Source organism: Sinocyclocheilus grahami, unplaced genomic scaffold, assembly GCF_001515645.1.
Source record: "Sinocyclocheilus grahami isolate Dianchi unplaced genomic scaffold, SAMN03320097.WGS_v1.1 scaffold110.1, whole genome shotgun sequence".
NCBI lineage: Eukaryota > Metazoa > Chordata > Actinopteri > Cypriniformes > Cyprinidae > Sinocyclocheilus > Sinocyclocheilus grahami.
The window spans coordinates 1,840,510-1,850,521 of record NW_015505289.1 but is presented as its reverse complement, the minus strand read 5'-3'; the positions used below and the strand labels follow the sequence as shown (position 1 = coordinate 1,850,521).

At 35.8% G+C, this 10,012-nt stretch overlaps 1 protein-coding gene across 1 annotated transcript in view; it reads left to right on the top strand.

Annotated features, from left to right (window-relative positions):
- The window catches only part of LOC107589012 (seizure 6-like protein), a 39,063-nt gene that overhangs the window by 14,466 nt on the left and 14,585 nt on the right, over positions 1-10,012 (top strand). The window contains exons 2-4 of the mRNA XM_016277308.1: positions 5,492-5,544; positions 8,093-8,288; positions 8,831-9,016. Of these exons, the coding sequence (XP_016132794.1) occupies positions 5,492-5,544; positions 8,093-8,288; positions 8,831-9,016 (435 nt within the window). The remainder of the gene's footprint in view (positions 1-5,491; positions 5,545-8,092; positions 8,289-8,830; positions 9,017-10,012) is intronic.

Here is a 10,012-nt window from a genome sequence, read left to right as displayed (position 1 = left end):
AGATAGATAGATAGATAGATTTTATAGTTGTAAATATTATTATTTAAGATTTTTCAATTTCAGATTTTCGACTTCAAAATTGTATGTTTTATTAAATGTTCATTTAATTAAACTTTCAGTTTCTTTGTAATTTTTCATGAAATGTGTAAAAAAAATATGCCATTTAACTCAGAAATACATCACAAGAGTAAAGTTGTTTGTGATTGTTCATTAACTCATGAATGCTTGCTTGTCTTTGCATGTTATATGTGAATAGGAAAAATGTTTACACAATGTTTAAAAAGACACTCTTTACCTCTAAGTCATTTAAAATATGCTTAAATGTCTAGATTTGGCCATTTTGACACTAAGTCTTTCACCCATCTTATTACAGACGCAAGTTGATTTATGCCGGGTGAATGTGCCATCTGTACTGGATCAGGATTGACAGCTCTTATTTTCCACATCGATAGACGACTGAGTCAATCTAGAGCTGTGCAGTAACCAGGCGTTTGTCCAAGACTCTTGATGTAATTTGTACATGTTTACAGACTCACTGCAGATTATAAGGATGTTCGCATGGTAGTTCATTGGTTTAATATTGTATCCGTGGTGCATTGGGAAGCATTTTAGACAGAGATGATATGTCATGTGGCTCGTCCCAACGCAATCAATGGCTGCTCCAGTTCAGTGGTGGATCTAGAGGGCTCGACTGACCCAATGGGGGCATGTAGCAACTGTCCCGAGACATCGACCCAGTGTCTGCGCTGCTCTCATTGGCTTCCACTGGGGAGAAAAATCATTATTTCTGGTTCTTGCTCTTCTTTGTCTCTTTTCCTGTGATGTGACTTTCCAGTAAAAGCTGCTGTAACCGGCATTGAGCTCAGGGCCCAGCGCCACCACTAATGAGGCAGGTGTTCAAATTAGTGAGTCGGGTCAGCAATCCCGTGGGAAAATAGCTTCCGTCATGTAGATGTGGAGAATGGGAATTTTGATTAATTAAATGTGTGGAATGTGAGCTTGAGTCAAGAGTTCAGATATAATTAATATGCAGCCCTTCTAAGGCATTGTTTGGAAAAATATTATGTTGAAGTGGTTGCCAAGGCACGGCTATAAGGTGTGCTGATTGGTTCTTAGCAACAAGCTGTGTGGTTGCTATGGTGTTCTGGGTGGGTGATTGGTTGGGTGTCATTTGCTAACCCATTTAACCCAAGACTCTCTCTGCGTTCGAAATCAAATATTTCCGTTCTCTATAGTATGCAAATAGCAGTATGCCTTTCACAGCACTATATATATATATATATATATATAGTATTTGTGTAGAATTTCTTAAGTATTATTTATATTATACTTTTTTTTTTTATAAAAACCACCATTAAATGGATATAAAATGTTGCTGGTAACTGATTTTAAAAGCTAAAGTAAGAAGTTATGCACTCAGTGAACTACTTCTGAACAATAATTTTTAGCAATTCGGTAATTTGTCTATTAATTTGACTTATATGTCTCTTGGCTCCTAAATGTTTCTTTTCAGGAGCCAAAAGCTCCCTAGTTATTTTTTGTCTAGAGCACTCTTATCATTTAAAAAATCAATAAATTGTGCAACCTTAGTAACATTTCTTTAGCAAACGCTGACAGTCTTTAAAATAGGTCTGCAGCATCAGATATTGATGGTGAGTGGTGATAGTGGCTCTTCTGTAGGAGGACAGGGATCTTTACTATACTGCAGACCTCCCACAATGCTCAGCATGGCTCCGAGAGCAACCTTTTCAGCTGTAAGTTTGATGATTGTGTTTACCGTGTGGTTCTGTTTTTGTTAAACACTTATGTTTCTTTGCCCGGGGGTTCATAATTCTCACAGACAGCTATTTAGCTAATTTCTCCAAATACGTGTGATGTTTGAAGTCATTATAAGCCACATAGCCTTCACACGCGGTGCTTTTCCACAGTGACTGGATATGATTGGACGGGAATGCACCCCCAGGAATTTACGGTTACAGTGATTGTCTGTTTGTCAGCTGTAAAGCGTGTCGGGGATGTCACCGGCGGTGGAAAGAGGAAGGGCATAAAAGCAGACAAATGTGGAGATTGAAAAGTCAAGGTTAGTTATATGTTTCTCTATTCAGCCATGCATTCAATCCTTGACAAGCGTGCAATTCTTCCCTGCATCCATACAGCCAATGGCGGTGGCCTTTATCTGCTCTGCCTAGAAACACACACTCTTGCTTAGTCTCTCTCTCTGTCTCTCTCTCTTATTCTCTTTCTCTCTCACCCACCATCCTCTTTATCTCACGCAATCACTCCTTTCACAACCACTCTGTTACTCTTTTTCTCTATGGTGGATCATTGACACCTTTAATGAGTCAGCACACAGTCACAGCACTAAACGGTGATAATGCGATGCCGTGTAGAGATGTGGAAGTGTGTGGGAAGCTCTGCAAGAGCGTGTTTATCGGTTCAGTCAAACTAACTCGTTTGGAGCTTATTTTAATGCCCTTGGGTTCGGGAAGTATTTTTTTTCCATATGGATTTCAAATAAAGACTCTGAAACTTCAAATCAAACCAGCCTGTTCCCTGATGAAGCACAACGTCACAAACTTTGACTTGCATAAACAATGTTAATTGTGGCAGGCAATTTGTACTCTAAAATTCACCTCATATTCATTGCTTTGAAAAGAAAGATTTTATTTAAATACGCTTAAGTTGAACTGCTTGTGGTTATTTATTTTCTAGTGAACATGTGATAAAGTTGTGCAACTGTTCCGCATTTTCCCCCTATTTTAATTCTTTAAAGGGGAGTGATACAAAAAATACACTCCCCATAAAAAATTATGATACAAAACACATATATATATATATACAGTATATATATATATATATATATATAGAAAGTTCAAAACAACAGCGTTTATCTGAAATCGAAAGCTTTTGTTACATTAAATGTCACTTTTGATCAAGCTTTTTTGCTTAATAAAAGTATTAATTTTTTTTTTTTAAATACTGACCTCAAACCTTTGAATGTTTAATAGTTTTATAATATGTACGGATATACACGGATATAAAATAAAATGGAAATAAAATTTAAAAAATTGCTTCATTGCAAAATACTCAAATATATACAAAAATATAAGTAGTTTGAGAAATAGGAACTCTATTTCTGCAGTTTTTGTTTCCAATAACAGCGACTTCTTTGGTGGATCATTGTAAATTCTGCTAATAAACATGATTTAATTGAAAGTTGAATTCTTTTGAATTTAGGCTTCCATAGAAGCTTAACCTCAGAACTCAAGGTAGGCCTTTATACTTTATTGCTAAAAGTCTGTTTTTCTATTTAAAAAATGAATAGGATTTTTTACTTCTAGAGCTCTGTTGTTGCTCCATCGCCACTGGCTTTTAGCAGCATCCTGATAAAGACGTAACTGTCTGGTGGAGGTAAATAAACTCCGCTTTATCAACAGCAGAGAACGCTTGGTAAATCTTTCCAGGTTGTTGCGGCAACAGCGTCTAACTGAAAATCCTCCAGCTGCTCTCAAGGCTGCAATTATGACAACTGAATGCCTTTATTTTGATTTTGGCATATTCGCTCCAAACAGCTTTTGGATTTGATCCAGACACACAAAGGGAGGCGGGATAGGAACCATCAAGCGTTTGTACACAGTTGACAGGATCTCGGGGTTCTTTCTGATTCAGATTGGTCGGGATCTTCCTCTTGTCAAGCGCTGCTGGTGAATAGACCATTGTGCCGCGTGATTGGCCCTCTTTCACCTCTGTTTGAATGTCAAAGGATGCTGCTGAGAGGAATTACAGTATATTCCTGGATTTCGACAGACGAAAAGCCTGGAATAGTGCTCGTGACAGAGACGGGGAGCTTCAGCTTGAGGAACATTGGATGTTTTTAACCATGCTGTCATATTTCACAAAAACCTTTTAGATTAATTATATTGATGCACATGTGTTGCACAAGTTGCTGTGCATTTGCTTTCTAATAATAGGAACCTTTTAAAAAGAACAGTGGAGGTACCATCTATTTATGGATGCATGTGCAGTTGCCGTACTGTATTAAAGCTTTAATCAGGATAAAACCGTATATTAAAAGCTGACATAAGCAGTAGCATTTACAAATAACAGCGTATCTAAAAGTATGAGACAACAACAAACAAGAAACATAGACCTATCATTAAAAGCCATGCTTGCACAGGTTCTGCACGATCCTCTTCACTAATATCCTCTGCTTCTCAATCGAGCTCAAACTGATAAGCGATATTAACACGCCGTTGTTTACAATACAACCGGAGCACATGCCGCTGAGGAGAGGGGCCGGGACGGTTAGACACGCACTAGAGGCGGTTTAGCCAATCACAACACACTGGGCTAGCTAACCAATCAGAGCCCATTACGTATTTCTGAGGGAGGGGCTTCATAAAAGAAGGAAATGATCAGCCCGTTTCTCAGAGAAGGAACAGAGCGGTGTGGAATAAAGGTAAATTAGATGAAAAATAATGTGTTTTTAAAAAAACGAAGCATTAACACATGTTAGACTGCACCCCATAAACACAATCAAGCCTAGAAAAAAAACATTGAAACACCCCTTTAAATGATTGACAGAGATAACACAGCGCTCGCAGACAGTGATTGTGGAAAGCTTTAGCCTCATATCGAACCGTTAACTGTTTTGATACTGAAAAAAAATCGCAATGAACGTATTGGAGAATCCCGTTTCTTGAAGGTCAGATGATAGAAGATCAAATGGAAGCTTTGCTGAACTTGAGATTGTTCTTCTAAATAAACGACCCTGTAATCTCACATGTATCTCCTCTAGAGTTTCACAAGAGATCTCAAACTGCTCTCAAATATGAAAGACTTCCATCAAAGGTAAAATATGACACTTTTCTCATCAGGTTTTCCTAAGATCAAATGATCTGCTGCTATCCATGTTTTTTTTTTTAGCTCTGCACTCTTACTGTATGTCAATAACGGTCTCACTTGTGTCTGTTTTTCTCCTGTGGAACTTTAGAAGAAACATCTGAGACAAAGTTGATTCCTGAATGAAACAAATCTGAGAATTCCCGAGCAATGAAATGTGCAAAATATATTTTTGCAGACATTTTCTGTTGAAGCTCTGTTTTAAATGTAAGTGTTATGCATCCAGTAGTTAACAATCTTCTTGTTTGAATCTCTAATGCTGACTAATAAATTCAGGATTGCTTATATTGAACAGAAGTGCGTGTATGCCGTACATGGATCAAATTGACTAGCCTAGAAAAAAAACATTGAAACACCCCTTTAAATGATTGACAGAGATAACACAGCGCTCGCAGACAGTGATTGTGGAAAGCTTTAGCCTCATATCGAACCGTTAACTGTTTTGATACTGAAAAAAAATCGCAATGAACGGATTGGGGAATCCCGTTTCTTGAAGGTAAGATGATAGAAGATCAAATGGAAGCTTTGCTGAACTTGAGATTGTTCTTCTAAATAAACGACCCTGTAATCTCACATGTATCTCCTCTAGAGTTTCACAAGAGATCTCAAACTGCTCTCAAATATGAAAGACTTCCATCAAAGGTAAAATATGACACTTTTCTCATCAGGTTTTCCTAAGATCAAATGATCTGCTGCTATCCATGTTTTTTTTTTTTAGCTCTGCACTCTTACTGTATGTCAATAACGGTCTCACTTGTGTCTGTTTTTCTCCTGTGGAACTTTAGAAGAAACATCTGAGACAAAGTTGATTCCTGAATGAAACAAATCTGAGAATTCCCGAGCAATGAAATGTGCAAAATATATTTTTGCAGACATTTTCTGTTGAAGCTCTGTTTTAAATGTAAGTGTTATGCATCCAGTAGTTAACAATCTTCTTGTTTGAATCTCTAATGCTGACTAATAAATTCAGGATTGCTTATATTGAACAGAAGTGCGTGTATGCCGTACAGGGATCAAATTGACTTTCACTAGAGGACGAAGTGGCCCTCAGTGTGAACCTCACATCGGGTGCTTTCCCCTATTCACATTCATTACATGTTTTATTGCTCAGACAACGTCCCTGGACAACACTCTATCACTCTCAGAGGGTAATAGCTTTTTTCGCCAGTGTAATTGAATTGATCAGCCACTTGAAAAAACCAACAGAGATCAAAAGTCGTATGCATCTAAATTAGTTTTTTTAAATATTGATTTGATTTATTTTTTATATTCTATAACAGTTTAGGCCTATTAAATGGTAAAAATTTTGACTTTTAATTTCACTGTAATGTTATATGGTTATATTTACTCATTTAATCATCAGATTTTGGGAATAAATCCATTTATTAGAGGCATCAGTATCAGTATTGGTGTTAGTGCAGTGTAGTTACAGTGTAGATTTATAATTTCCAGCTGTTTTTATTATTATTTGTAGCAAATTAATTGTAGTAGAATTTTTTTAAGAATACTTATCATTAAATGATAATATATTAAATAAAAATTGAATGAAAATATATTTTTCTTAATAAAAAAATTAAATGCACACAAAATATTTTTTCAAATAAAATGCCAATTTTTTGTGTGGTGAAGGCAGTGAAAATTATGAAAATGACAAGTGTGACACCGTGTCTTAAAGGTACATTGTGAATCAGTGTTATTTTAGCATTATTTATATACTATTATGGTTTTATTAATATTTTCAATTAATTTGTATTTTTATGTGTGTGTGTGTGTGTGTGTGTATTCTGTCTCAAGGGATTAAAACACTTCCAATTAATTTGGTATGTATACACACACACTCATGTTGATCCCTCATGGGATCGGATGAGATACGGATAATCCATGCTGGCTGCTTTAAAGTCAACATGAAATCAACATGCACTCTTTTTACTTTCTTACTGCACGTTCCTGATGTTATTTTGCACAATTTATTGGTGCACTTTATTTCAAAGAAAATGAAAAATGTTCTTGTAATCATCCATCAAAATGTATTTCTCTGAAATGATTTTATCAATTTTTTTAAGGAAAATCTATGAAAATTAAGCAATGTAACACCAAAGACACATTTAAATAAACCATATGAAAAAATATATATGTAAATTAGTTACTTTTTCAACATGCTGTGAAAAATCACTATGCAAGCCTTTGAACTTTGGTCTTTGAAACCTTTTATATTAATTTTAGATTAAAAGTGTCTAAATTGATACTAATGACAATTTTGACACTTTATTTTATATATAAGCATCATTTTATTTTAGAAATAAAATGTGTTTATAAATATTTACATAGATTAAAAAAAATGTATAACAGTACATTTACAGTATTTTATTTTTATTTATTATTATGTATTCAATATTTCAGGTAATATCAGTGTATATATAAAATATATTATTAAGTAAAATATTGGAGATATAAGTATAATATAATAATCAAATTTAGTTATATTAATTATTAATATATAATTGAATCTATAATAGTTATACACATGTACATATTAAATATTAACACTAATTTGTTTTTTATTATATTAATTTATTAAATATTATGATGTATCCAATAGTTCAATTAATATCAGTATATACAGTATACAATTCAGTAGTAAATGAAATATTGGGTATATAATTATAACAAATATAATAATTGAATATACTAATTAATAAAAAATTATAATAAACACACACACACACACACACACACACACACATATATATATATATATATATATATATTCCTTTTTTGCACACTTGTTAAATGCTTAGCAATGGAAAAGAAAATTATTTGAGAATAAAGAGTTACATAAGTAACATTAAATAACTGTAAATGTCTTAGAAGTGTCTTGTCAGATGGAGACAATCTATTTCATATTATTTAAGAAATTGTTAAGTTATATTGTTATACATATTATCTTAATGAGTGAAGTCAAGGTGCATGTCACTGTCTCTATATTTTGAGAGTTACTCATGCATGAAGTTACCATAATATAATTATCAGATACCATCATTGCACTATGTACTTTTTTGTAAAGTTGTGTTCTCAAATGATAAGAATGTTGCTGTGAATGCTGTACTGTTCTAGCCATACATACTTCTTAGTGTACTGTGTGTTCTTACCAGTGGTTCCTGCTAACATGATTGGCATTCCTTCGTTGTAGGTCAAAAGTGTCAACCTGTCAGAAGGCGAGCAGCTGTCAATCAGAGGGGTAGATGAAGCTGGGGCCCTGCTGGTTCTGGCCAATCAGACGCTTCTGGTGGAAGGTCAGGTGATCCGGAGCCCGACCAATACGCTGTCTGTGTTCTACCGCTCGTCTCCGGAGGGAGGAGTCGGCATATTCCAGCTGCATTATCAAAGTAAGTATTTTTCAAGACAAGCCACTTATGCATTAAACACAGCATCTTTGGGACTTGCCTCTTGCTGTGGTTTTATAGAGATAATTACTCTTTTACATAAAACTCTGACGTTTATGTAATATTATAGTAATGAGTCCCACAGGTGCTTGTGTAAATGCTAAAAATGCTTCTCATCCAGAAGTCTCAGTACTTGCGGTGCTCTTGTTGAACTTGTTAGTCACCGGCCAGACTTTGCCTCCAAATTTTTAATTGAAAAATTCTCCATTTGGTTAATTTGCTTGCTTATCTAACTTGATAGCTTCTGCCGTGTCCATTAACCGGCTGATGTACTTGTAGTTTCACTCCAGGGCTCATTTCACAAGGCTTTATTGTGCCATCTTGTGTGCAGTTTGTCTTATTCTGCATCCTCGAGTGGCATTAGCATTCATTTTCTTCATAAATGATTGAAGGAATAGTTCACCCCCAAGAATCTGTCATTATTTACTCAGATGTCATAAAAGGAGAGTTTTTGAAGGATAATCATGCACTCTTTTATTGTCCAGTTTTTCGCCTGGGTTGTGCTCTACCTCGACGGCCTCATTTTGGGGAGGTGTCAGTAAAAGATCTGCATCCCGGAGGCATGGCCCATTTCCAGTGTCACATGGGATACCACCTGCAGGGGGACGCCACACTCACGTGTCTCAATGCCTCGCTGCCCGTGTGGAGCCAACATGAGCCAAGCTGCAGAGGTGACATACTGAGATTAGTAGAGGAACAAGTGCTGAAATGTTCATATAAAAAATTTGAAGTCATTTGAACAAACTCCTAAACCTCATATTAAACATATATTCTATACGTATATATGTGATACCTGCAGGGGGACGCCACACTCACGTGTCTCAATGCCTCGCTGCCCGTGTGGAGCCAACATGAGCCAAGCTGCAGAGGTGACATACTGAGATTAGTAGAGGAACAAGTGCTGAAATGTTCATATAAAAAATTAGAAGTCATTTGAACAAACTCCTAAACCTCATGTTAAACATATATTCTATACGTACTGTATATATGTGTCACTGAAGACTGAAAATTCAGCTTTGCATCACAGAAATAAATGACATTTTAAAATACAGTGGGTATAGAAAAGAATCAGCCCCCTTTAAAAGAATCACATTTTGTTGCTTTGCAGCCTGAAATGAAGACGGACACAGTTTTTGTTTTATCCAGTTGTATTTGCTCAGAGCAACTTATAACATCCAAGTGAAAGATATAACACCAACATGTCAGAAAAAACAAAACAATAAAAAAACTGAATCACTGATTTGGAAAAAGGATCGCCCCCTTGTGTCAGTATTTTGATGAACCACCTCTTGCTTTAATCACAGTCTTTAGTCTGTTGGGTTTTGTCTCTACTATCTTTGCACATCTAGACTTTGCTATATTTACCCACTCTTCTTTACAGAACTGCTCAAGTTCAGTTCAATTTGATGGGGACTGTTTGTGGACTGCAGTCTTCAAGTCATTCCACAGATTTTCAGTGGGGTTTAAGTTTGGGCTCTGACTAGGCCATGCAAGAACATTCACCTTTTTCTCCTTCAACCACTGTGTGCTCAGTTTTGGTGTGTGCTTTGGCTCATCGTCATGTTGGAAGGTAAAGCTTCTTCCCATTGACAACTTTCTGAAAGAGGGCAGCAGATTTTCCTCAAGAATTTGACGGTATTTTGCCCCATCCATTTTTCCTTCTATCC